At 42.9% G+C, this 12,764-nt stretch overlaps 1 protein-coding gene across 2 annotated transcripts in view; it reads right to left on the bottom strand.

Moving 5' to 3' along the window:
• LOC147733803 (threonine--tRNA ligase 1, cytoplasmic-like) overlaps window positions 1-12,764 on the bottom strand; it is a 242,167-nt gene that overhangs the window by 198,681 nt on the left and 30,722 nt on the right. For both annotated transcript variants that reach the window (XM_086958398.1, XM_086958397.1), the window contains one exon: window positions 5,672-5,795. In XM_086958398.1, coding sequence (XP_086814524.1) covers window positions 5,672-5,795 — 124 coding nt within the window. The remainder of the gene's footprint in view (window positions 1-5,671; window positions 5,796-12,764) is intronic.

The following is a 12,764-nucleotide window of genomic DNA, read 5'->3' as shown; positions in this document are numbered from 1 at the left end:
GTGTAAAAGTACATCACAGCCTTCACATGGCACATCCTGTTATGTTCTTGAATTAAATGCATGTGGCTATCACAACTACACCAATCAGTTACTCATAGGCAGGTAGAGCTTAATCTAGAGCACAGGATGTATTAATGCATTGTACAAATGCAATGACTTGCACCACAGAAATACAATGGGAAGAATCAATTGGCTGTTAGGCCACAAATTACACTATCAGGCTCCTCTGTGCATTTTTTTGATTTGTCATAGAAAATGCTACAGCATTGATCAAGTTGCTTATAAAAATATTACTTCATGGTTTGTCACTATATGTTAATATTAAGTCTTCATTTTTAGTTTCTGCTCGTGATTTGTGCGTATACAATTCTTTGTAGATTTTTTCCATGCAAAACAAACATTGTACAGGTCAATAACCACACAAGAGAAAAAACGTTAATGTGTCTGTGTTCCTAGGAATACAAAACAAAAGATTTCTACTGTATTTGTGTTGCGCTCTAATAAGACATGCAATTTCTATGAGCTATTCCATTAAGAACTGCTGCCACACAGAAACTGTCCGAGCAGAAACCAAAAAAGAGAGGGGTTGATAGAGGGTAATTGTGAAGCCAAAGGTTCTTGGTGTTGAAAAAGGGATAAGGCTTTCCACTCAGTGGTAGCACTACATGCAAAGAGAGGGACCTCCAAGAAAATCTGTAAGGGAGTGGGAGGTGAAAGAAGTGCTTGAGTCACTTCATAACACTTTGTTAAGGATGTTTTTTTCCCCAATTATATTATCTTTCACTGAATGAAAATAGAGTAGTCAACACAAAGCGCTTTGTCCTGTACCTGGGAGGACACCCGATGGAGTCACTTATTAGGAAGGGTTTTTTTTCTCCTCTGTTAGTCAACATCTGGATGCCTCCACTCTCTCCTTCCTAGCATTAAATGTAACGTTTGTACAACAGTGATTATACCATAGGCAGCATCAGGAAATTATTCCCTTGCACACACTGAGCAGGTATAACATAGTTTAAAGTAGTTCATGTCTCCCTAGCACAAAAAGCACTGCCATAACATAGTGCAACCTTTGTCTTAGACACAGCAGAGGTAGCGGTTGTGTGTAATTCCCACAATGCAAAACAGGCACAGTACAAACAGCATCAGTAAACTTTTAGCTCATAGACAGGGCAGGTATACTATAGGCAGCTGAAAGCCGTGGTTGGGGGAATGGGTTGAATATTGTGCCTTAGAGACAGGGTGGGATAAAGGTCTATGTTTGTATGGGCAGGGGGCCTATACCATAGCCCTTCTGACCTCAACACTGTACGCAGGAGGGTGGAGCATGAGATCCAGTAACCTACTTCTGTTCATCTTTCAAAAGCCCAAAATTACTCTGTTATCACTCAGAGGTCATCTGCTGCCTATCTAGTCAATAAAACATCTACTAGCCCATGAGAGTCATGCACAGAGATGATTGGCTGATTTGGCTGACCCCTGGAGTACCTCAGCCAGACCTCAGAGACCCTCATCCAGCCTTACCAGATCCTCTGTCAAAACTAAGCGATAACAAACTATATCTTAGACAAGCTAGTAGTCAGCCACCCTGGGAGACCCTTTATCAGTCCAGAGACATACTCCGTTGCTCTTAAATAGTCCTGGGGATCCAACAATTGTCTATAAGAAATCCTCAAAAAGCACCCATATCCTCCAATGGCCCCAAGTTCTCCTCAATTAACATTCAGATTTTACTGGGAAGGGGCTCAGAAGCTATAACCTTCCCACAAATTCCCTCAACTTGCATTCATCTCATCACGTTACCCTCTGCTAGCCATTAGCCATAAGAGAGCCTCTTATCTAACTCTGAGAAATCCTAAAGTAGCCCATATATTTCTTCAGCCAGCCATCAGACACCCTCAGCTGTTCCTCAGAGACAATCAGCCAGTCCCCGAGTCCTTGTCTAATAATCTCTAGAACCTATCAACCAGCATTGAAGAGCACCTGAAATGTCCATCAGATTATGGATAATTCCCATCAGATATCCCCAAAACATATTACCTAGCCATAAAACCCTCACCTTGAGCCCTAAAGAGAACTTCATTCCTTTTCTGTGGATCTGATAGCTCTTTAGACACCCCCACTATCCCTAGAGGCCATTTCTAGGTAATCACAGTCTGCCATCGGGGTTAAAGCCCGCTGAACCCTCACTCTCCTGCACCATGTGAAAAAGTAGGCACTTCACTAATCTGCAGCTATTAAAGTACTACTCTGCTTCAAGGAAAATACAGACATTAAGCCCTACCCATGGCAGATGAACTGGCCTTCTTGTAGAAATGATGGCATGTGGAACTCGTTACCACAATGCTGCAATTTAACAATGATATTATCTGTGTGTTACCTGCGGGCCACAGGCATGAATCCTAGTAAGATAGTTTAATGGATATGTGTGGTTGTTGCAGTGATCCTTGTGTAACCTCCCAGTCACATGTTTTGGTTCTTGAAAATAGTTCAGGGGGGCAGACATCTCAAAGTGAACTCCTAGCCATACGTGTGACCTTGCAGGGCTTCACGGTTTGGATGCTAATACAATGAATGCAATTGAGTTAGATGGTGGTATCATTAAGTGACACAAAAACATTCCTAAAACAATTCATTCAGGTGCTATGTAATTTGCTGCTATTCAATTAATTATACATATATTCTCTATGAAAATATAAATTACATATTGAAGAAACATGCTTCTTTCCAGGAGTACAATCAAGGCATGCTACAGGATTTGCCTTTTCTCCTGTTCCCCTAGTATTACACACATGTTCTTATTTTTTTCAAATTATACAAGAATTTGTTAGGGAGCTGACGTCAATCGGTTTCATCCTTAACAAGCGTGTGAAGTGACAAGGCAGACACTCTTTATCCCCTCCTCTGTGGAGTTGTGCTGCTTAGAGTAATCTCCAGCTGAGTTACCTTTGACCTCGGATATCCTCATCCTTGGACTCAAGGAGGCAGCTGAGATGGCATCTCGTTTCTTTTGACAATCTCTCCTCAGGTGACTCTGCTGTAGGTCTTGAGCCCACCCCGCCTGGCATCCACTTACAGAATATCCATATGTAAAAATAACACGTCAAGTCTTATTTACCACTGTTATTCCTTGTTAATGCTACAGTTACTAATTTCTGTGCTGAATAAGTGGAGTTATTAGGCGTATGGGCATGAACACCACACTCAACAATAAATAGAGGCTGTATGTCCATCTAGGGCAGCATACCCACAGGCACCATTTGGAAACTTGAAAGGCATGTAATTAGAAAAAAAGGAGAAAGAAGTTCAGTTTGCCTCCTCTTAAAAAGTCAAAAGAGGCAAACAAAAATACAATGGTATACATTGAAATAAATGTTTATGTTTGAATGGACAAAAACACAATGTAAAAGAGCAGCAATAAAAAGAAAAAATACTTAATGGCTACACTCCTGCACAGAAGGAATGGGGTCTGGTTAAAGGGTCGGAATGATCCTTAGTTGTCCAGCCAACAATGGTATGCATATGGTGGACCCTTTCTGTAACAGCCAGATAATTGGTCAGTGGTAGAGAAACGATGGCTCGAGCATTTCAAGAGATCATACTTTTGCTGTCACGAGTATGTTATGTACAGAAAGGAGTCAAACTGACTGGCCAATGAGCTCAAACTGCACTTATATGACTAATTAAAGCTCAAATTCACTCAGGGTTGCTTTTTCCCCCATTCCCAAAGAGGTGGCCATCCCAAGAGTGTGGGCCACAAGTTGAGAAGAACTGCCCCTTAGGGGTGGGTCATTACAGCTTTACATTTGGATGGCCATCTTCTATAACAACAGACAAAAAAGACAATATGGAATGCTACCAAGAGGGACTTCCACTTGCTAAGATGAATTAGATCAAGCCTTTACATCTACTCCTTTGCATAATGATTCTCTGGATATGCCACTGGTTTCTTTAGTCCAGTATTAGCACATGCAGTAAAACTAGCTACTGCAATATTTAGTCACAATTAAGTCTGGGCGATGAACTCCGCTCGCGGAGTTTGCAGAGTTTTCTGCACTCCATGTTATGCGGAGCTCTGAAAAACTCTGCATAGCGGACCAGAGTTTTTCCCTCGCTCAGGTTCAACAACCTCACGTTGAGGAGCGCGAGCGAGGAAAATCCACCTCCCAGCGAGAATTTTCCTCGTTCGCGATTGCCAACATCAAGTTGGCGAGCGCGGTAAATTAACCTCCTGGCAAGATTTCAACGCAGGCAGTCAGTTTTCTCATTGTGAACGGTAGAGTATGCTCGGGACCACTAGCATTGAGAAACCATCCGTTCGCTTTCAGATAGCTTCCGATCCCGTAAAAATCTACTCGAGTGGCAACATGGTACCATTCGCGATGATTGCAGTGCGGACAAGCATCTGGCACTAAAAAACACAGCGAACGACATTTATCGAAAGTAACTCCGGCGCTTGCGGAGCTCTGCAAAGCGCAGTGGAGTTTTTCTTGCACTACGCGGAACTCCGCGAAATCCACCCTGGCTTAGTAAAAATAAACATGCTGTAACTCAAAAGTTGTTCTAGTTGTACGTAAAGCCAGGAAATGACCAAACACAACGATGAGAAGTAGAAGACTTCACAACTTTTTTTCTACTTCATTAACAGAAACCACAACTTGGCTCTTAAAAACAGATTGAATTACCTTATTTTAAGAAAGAAAATGAAGCAGTGCAGTGTGTTAAGTCAGGCCAGAGAAGTAACCTAAGGTGTCATGGTTTTACATAGGATGATCATCACTGCTATTGGGTATGTGAGACCATTGTGGTTTTGAGGAACGATCAACCACCAGTGATATGCACTCTGAAAGGAGTGTTTAAAGGAGTAGTTGTCACTGCAATTATTTTTACAGGGATGTAAAATATACATCACTGCGGAGCTTCAGCCTCAGCAACTGCAACCATTTATTAGGGAGGAATTAATCTTGTGATATTGGGTACGCGTCTTGGGTCAATTATATTTAGTAACAGGAGCAGGCATCACTGGGCACCAAAGATTTTTTCATACATGGTCAGAACAAACTTGGCCTTCCTTCCATAGCAAATATTGGGCCTGGATAGGAGTGGGTCTTCTGGGTCAAAATAGGGTATTTTTAATGTATTGATATGTTGTCTAAAGTCAAGTCAACAAGCGATTCTTAAGATTCTTGATCATCAACTAGAAGATTATGCTGTAAAGTCATCAATATGTTGTTACAAAAATGATGTAGTTGTCAGGCTGGTAGGGAAAGTAGGATACGGTGTAGACTCGGGCATCTTGGAGATTATTCTCAGTTCACTGCACCATCCGTCTGCAGGTTGGAGCAGACAGACTTGCAAGGGCACGTCCTGCACACATTCAAGTAATTACATTATTTGTTGAAGCCCTCCATCTGCTCCTGCTGAAGGTACTAGAACGAGGCAGCACAACTCAACAAGAAACACCATTGTTGTCTACACTTGCACCTATGGCAACACAAACTAGGTATAAGCGGTGAACGAGAAACAAAACACTAGCCTCACCTCACCCAATCTCCTTGATTTTAAAAAAGACCCAGACTATTTAGTTAAGTTTACATATGTAATATTGTTTATCCAGTACGAATAAGCTTCTTTTATATGAAGTTAAAACATATTATACCAAAAAGCTACTTACAGCCTGAGCTTCTTCATTCTCAAACGTGAGTAGCTCCAATGTGGAGTCCTCTTCAAGCGGACGATCCAGGTCCCATAGTTCATTGTTCACTTTGGCTATTACTGTGCTATTCGCCAATCCCTGACTGAAAAGAAAGCAAGTGACAACTTAAACCAATTTACACATTTCTTTTTATATTCATTGTGTTTTTCACAAGCTGAGACTAATCAAATCACTGCTTGGATCGCAGATCATGTTCAAGTTGCCATATGAATATCATTTTAGTAATAATTTAGTGGATTACCTTGCTAGCAACATAATTTGTATTCTGGCACATGCACGGCTACCTTTTTCTAACCGGCCACGAAAGAGTGATAGGGCTGCTGAGCAGCACATAACTTATCTGGTTATTGATCTCATTTGTAGGGCTAAACCTGCAGCCAGCCTTGTTCTACTACCACATTGCACTTGACTGCCCACACACTTACAAGCACTGTCAAAGCCAACAGATCTCGCCTCAAAAATTCCAAACTCTTGGCTCTGCCATGGATTTATCCACTGGCATTCACATGCAACCAAGGAATGAGATGGCTATTGAAGAAAACTATTGGTGTGCAAACAGACAGCTAAAGGAAAACTGCAAGTCCCAGAAGGCAGTGTCCAAATGACTAAAAAGCGTAGACTTGCTAAGGGTGTCCCTAAAAATGTGGCAAATTGCCAGCACTGCAATCCACCAGTCAAAACCCTCCTATCCCCAGTAGAACACAAACTAAAAATCCTGCACCTAAAACAGATGCATTATATATGCTTATGGAAAACAAGGGTTGATGTGTGTTGATTCTCAACAATGAAAGTTTTCTAGTTACCACAAACATAAGCTGTGCATTGTAAACGCACATTTTAGTAATTCACAATAACAATGGAGACAAACACACCAGATCATGAACATTATCAAGCTTAGCAGATTCTACAGCCAATAAGTTGGACTAGCAGCCAAAGGGTGATTGAGAATCCAGTGGGCCAAAAGTCACAGTCGTTCCTTTGTAAAAATACATATACAAATGTACTGCTGCATTCTAAGTCACTAAACATACAACAAAAATCATACTTGTTTTACACCTGGCAACCTTGGCATGGTTTCCCCTGACTTTTTGCCCTCTGACCCGTTGTTTTGCGGATTTCATTTTTGCTGACTTTCGGATTCTGGGCACTATCACTGCTAACCAGTGCGAAGGTGCATACGCTCTGTACTCAAAATATGGTAACGTTGGCTTCAACACACTTGGTATATTTAATTTACTTGTAAGTACCTAGTAAAGTGCACTATATGTGCCAAGGGTCTGTAAATGTAATTGCTACTAGTGGGCCTGCAGCACGAACAGTGCTATCCACTTCAGTAGTCCTGTAAACATTTCTCAGGCCTGCCATTGCAGAGCCTGTGTCTGCAGTTAAAGCTGCCATTTTGACCTGGCAAGTTAACCCACTTGCCAGGCATAAACATTCGTTTTTTGCACATACAAGTCACCCAAGGGCAGGGAGCAATGCATTTAAAAGTTGGACACATACTTTTAGGTTTTTCAATTTCAGGTAGTGAAAAACTCTTACATTTGTTTTTCAGTACTGCAAGGCCCAACTTGCCCATAGATTATGATTGGAATAACCTTTTTCCATTTTATAAGTGTAATTTCCAATTATGACAAGATAGCAATTTCGAGTTTGGTATTTCTGGACTCACAATTTAAAATCACAACTGATGGTGAAGCTGGATTTTAAATTGTAAGTCTGAAAATGCCACTTTTATAAAGACAGTACTTTCATACTTTGACTATTCTGTGCCTCTGCCTGTCTCTAAATACACATCTGGGGTGAGTGACAGCTGGGCTTTGAGCATTTTGTTTTAGACAGTCCCACCCATTGGGCCACCAGGTTGATGGGCCTTCCTGAGCTAGATGGGAGGGAGGAGCCGACACATGCACCAAAGGAATCTCTTTGTAGTCTCTCACACTTCAAAGGCACAACTGGGTATAAGTACTGGACCCTTGATACCCTGACACCAGCAACTCAGTTCACTCTGGACAAACTGCCAGGAAGGAGGACTAACACTCAACTCCTGCTCTGCTGCCCCTTGCCTGGTGTTGAGAAGGACTGGACCGGACTCTCTGCATCCCCAGGACCAAGTGACTCGTAGGGCTGGTTGGCTTGCCTACTGGTCTGAAGGCTCAAGGACATCAAAGACTTCAAATATCCCTGCTACAGCTTCTGGACTCCGCCAACTGTGAGCCTTGCCATGCCAGGTGGTGCCAATCCAGTCCTGGATCCTTTGAGGTGGGTTTCCTGGCGGTTTTGTCGTGTAGTTCCTATATTACCCATACAGGATCTGCACGTTGTGGATAACAAACTGTAGGATTGGTGGCTGACTGACTGAGCACCCCCACCGAGAATGTTAGCCTTTCTGTTTTAGCTAGCTCACAATGCCACTAGAATCTCCTTATTATCGGGGAGAGAATAGTTTATCCCTCAGGATCATGGCAACATTATACTACTTTTTGCTCAGTCACTCGTGCTCACTTATTCGGTCTCAAAGAGTTACACAGAAGAAACAGTAGGGAGTGTTGCAATAAGAATGTATTGCACAGTAGTTCTTTAATTGTAATATAGATGTGCTGCAACAACCGTTAAGACAGTAGCAGATATATATGATTAGCAGAACAGTGAAAATAAAAGGATAGTACAGTTCTACCATCTTGTAATAATCATGAATACATACATAAATATAAAATGCATGATAAAAGTGTGCTTACTCCTACGGTGCCTATCTAGATGTACCTAGCATGTGAGTAGGAGTCAAGCCAAGAATTCCTCTAGGATTTAGTCTAACCCCATTGTCTGATGTGAGAGAATGTGGGACCCTGTCGTGGTCTCGAGTTGGACACCCCGCAAGGAAGGTATTAGACCACTGTCAGCTGGAGAGCCTGCATGAAGTAGCCTCAGTATCTCTGGTCAGTGTGTCGGCCTGAAAGTCTTGCTTGCCTCTACCAACCCTAGCAAAATGTGCTGTATTTATACCGAAATTATCTAGGGTTTCTTTATTCTTGTATTAGCCATTGTTGGATTTAAGGATGACGTATGGGATAAACCTTGTACGTAGATCTTATGCAGGTAGTGTGTAGCCCCTGCCTGGTTTCCAAGTACCCTCATGAATATTCATTCATACTGTATGAGTCCATTGATGAAGTTGTAGGATGCTATTGTTCAGGGAAAACCCCTCCTTCTGCACCCAGGTTATAGAACTAGGTAAAGATTCAATCCTAAAGGCGTATTACTGTGTTGTATAAGGGAGATAATGTAGGTGAAGGTGTATGATATAACCCAAGCCTATATTAGGGTACCTTTATGACACTTAACAACTTAACAGTTTCTGTAAAAATCCATGCATCGCCTACTTTGCGCTGGTCGGAATTGACGCATTCTCCTTGGACGCTAATACAACGCTGTTTCGAGGACTTCACAGCGTCAACAGGGCGGCTTGACAACGAAACATTGCCTTCATAGCCGAAGCTAGACGACAGCGCGGAACCAGACTGCGCAATTCTGAGCGGATGCTTTGCCTACAATCCTTCGGATCAGACAAATCACCTCCTCTGCTCCACTTAGCTGCTCCTTAGCAACGACGTTTGTTCTCTGTAAAGGTACTATTTCAGTGGGGCCTGTGCTGATTCAGTATCTGACCCACACATGATAGTGGTCAGATTGACCTTTCAGATTTGAGCCAGTCCACATGACCAGATAGCCCCAGTTGGCACTTTATGGCTCTATGCATTATAATTGCCTCATAAATAAAGTCTGCCTGCTCTGTGCCTCACTACCAGGCGGTGAGCACAAGTTAATTTAGGATGTGTATCTAACTTACACTGTCTAGAGTTGTGGGCCCTATTTGGACAGGGTGCATATCTCTGCTTACTATTAACACCATCTCCAACACATGTGGACTCATAAAAAGATGTTCCTGTATAAGGTCAGCAGGATGCATTAGACTGTGTTTGCTTGTTAGTTGGATATGCTTCACAGGCCTCTATGGAAGTCATATGAGGCCACGATTAGGCCCAAATCTAAAATGTAGCTTGCAAGTTAACTCCAGTTTCCAAAATCATGGTGTCCCTCCAAAACTCGTGCAAACCAATGTCAATGGTTTCATCTGCCTTAATGAGGAGTTACGCTGTTACACATAGAAACACAGTGCAACTCCAACTGGTGTTCCACTAGGTATTCAGCAGCCTCACTCATTACTTCATCATGAGACCACGCTTTGGTGCACAACCACTCACGACACCCACTGTTGAAACTACAGACCTACATTTGAAAGCAGCCGCTACATATACCTCTAGACATCCCTGTGATGGCATTCCCATGTACAAGACTACAAATTCAAACTATCTAAACCACACTGCCAAACAGAATGTGGTTCTATGGTCTCATTCTTATAGTCACACTCGGAGGTCATTGCACTTCAACTTCTTCCTGATAAAAACCTGTAGTTCCCTCCAGCTTGTCCTAGTGAGTACAAGGGATGCAGTGTCCAGTCACCATGCTCATTTGTCAGCCACCTCATGGTTAAATGTAATCTGATATTAACTTTTTGATTTCTAATAGGAAGGTGGAACACACACAAAGCTATAAAATCTTTGCGACCTTCAGAGTTACAAGTTCAGGTGCTAAAAAGGTAGACATGAATTCCTGTAAATTAATTAAACTTTGTCCAAATAAATAACCAAAACAAACATAAAAAATAGCTCACAATGGTCAAATAATGTAAATAAAGAAATTGATTTTAAATGACGTGTTAGGGAATTTTATAGCAATAAGCTACGAGATAGAACATGGCGGAGTGGTGCAAGCAGCATCCAGCTACCGCCCGACACTGCAAGAACCCAGAGGGACAGTCATTCTCAACTTCCTTATGATGTATATGATAGTGCCACAGTCCGGGCTAACCTGAAGACATGCGAGAGGTACGATTGGAACGCCGACAACAGAGCAAAGAAACATACTGTGCTAGAGTGTCGACCCTTTGACACGTTGCAGGCAAAATTTAATGGTTGTTGTGTTGGACCAGGTCGAACAGAACCGGTGGGCCAGTAGCAAAAGAAAGCAGGAACAGCAGGGCAAGTTTATAAACTGGTTTTGGTCCGGACTACAAAGCCAACCGATGCCCTGGAAGACAAATAATGGCTTCTCAATACATCCATCAGATTGTTATTTAAATTAACATATACAATCATAAAAGAACACAATACAATGTATCATATGGAATAAGATACAATAAAAGCCAATAACTAGTATGTAAAACATGATTCTGCCATTTTATCCAGGGGAATCAAGTCTCTGCACAATAACAAGCATTTACAATGCAACGGTTTCACCTTTGCAAAAGTTAGAGCTATTGGCATTGTAAATGACAACATTTTTATTTATGTGTTGTTTTGAAAAGAGATAAATAAATGGCAATTTACAATGCCAATAGCTTAATCTCTCGCAAATGCCACACACACACACCCCCATAGAGTCCCCCCACAAAAGGCCCCCCACACGCACACATAGCCCCCCACACACACACTCACACAGAGCCCCCCACACACACAACCACAGAGCCCCCTCACACACCCACACAGAGCCCCCCACACCCACACAGAGCCCCCCCACACACTGCGAGCCCCCCACACAACCACACAGAGCCCCCCCCACACACTGCGAGCCCCCCCACACACTGCGAGCCCCACAAAGCACATATTACTGTAACCATTTGAGGAGATAATAGGTGCAGTAACAGCAATATGCACAGCATGATCACAAATGTGCTACCCTCATGAGTTTGTAGGCATGGACCCATGGAAATGAGAACCCTCAGGCACTGGACCCGTGCCATATTAAATCTGTGGGTACAGTAGCAAAAACAAATGTCAGGCGGTGCAATGATTGTGAGCCAAAGAGAGCTGACCAGTGCACTCCTGAGGGCTTGGAAGGATGCAAGGAGTTCTCAAGGACCCTCAGTCGTGTGCACTCACTGACAATACCTGCTTGCCGTTGGAATCACTGCCCCCTCTTTCAAACTCAGGATGGCAGTGAAAGGCTGACCAGAGCCACCAAGGGGCTAGTACCCCAGTCACTAATACGTTGGTCAGTCGTGCAGGAAGAGAGGGAGGTGTAAGGATGTGCCTGGACTGTAGAAGGGAGTACTGTCCCAGTGGCACCTAGCACACCCAGTTCAGGGAGACTGCAGTGTGGGACAGGGCATCTAATGTATTATACAGGCGCAAGTATGTAACACGAGAGCAGCGGTGTTGAATCCGCTTTCCACTATAAACATGGAAACTAGCATAATATGTATAGTAAAATGTTGCACATTTATATGCATAATTAATCTTATGCTTGTATAGCCTTGTAATATGCTTAATATCATTACCCAACACAATGCTCTAAGAAATGAACTTTGATTTACCCTTGCAAGGATTTAAACTTTAGTTAAAAGTTAACAGGCAGCTAATTGGAGGTAATAAGCATGCTCTGTCTTCACATCCATTTTAAGAAGCTAGTTAAAACACCAACAATTATTAATGAAGGACTGTCCAAGCCGAGTCACCCACAGGGTAAAAAGAAGACTGAGGACTTCCTTCTTAACTTTGATGTGTAGAATATTTCAACTATGATCACAACAACGTTGCGACTAATGCTCCATTCGGGAAGGACATAAACAGTAATCACCACTCTGGCAGGAAGAGATGGCCAGGCGACGAGCAAGCATGTTCCACGACGGCAACCGCACTGAGAAAAAACACCCACGCAGTCTGGTCGAACACTCGACCTAAATGTATTAGAGCTGACTCGGGGCTGTGTGGGTTTCTTAGAGACCACGAGAAAAGGACGAGATGTGCAGCAGATACTGGAAAGGGGCGCAGATTGTGAAACTCAGCTAAGAGTATCAAACAAGCATTTACAATGCCGGAGACATGGACAGCGGGAAGGGGGGGGATTGGGAACGGGCACACGGACAGTGGGAGGGGGGGGCAGGAACGGGCACACATGGACAGCGGGACATAAACAGTAATCACCACTCTGG

Source organism: Lissotriton vulgaris, chromosome 2_1, assembly GCF_964263255.1.
Source record: "Lissotriton vulgaris chromosome 2_1, aLisVul1.2, whole genome shotgun sequence".
NCBI classification, from domain to species: domain Eukaryota; kingdom Metazoa; phylum Chordata; class Amphibia; order Caudata; family Salamandridae; genus Lissotriton; species Lissotriton vulgaris.
Note: the sequence above shows the minus strand (reverse complement) of the source record. Positions and strands in the feature narration are given on the sequence as shown.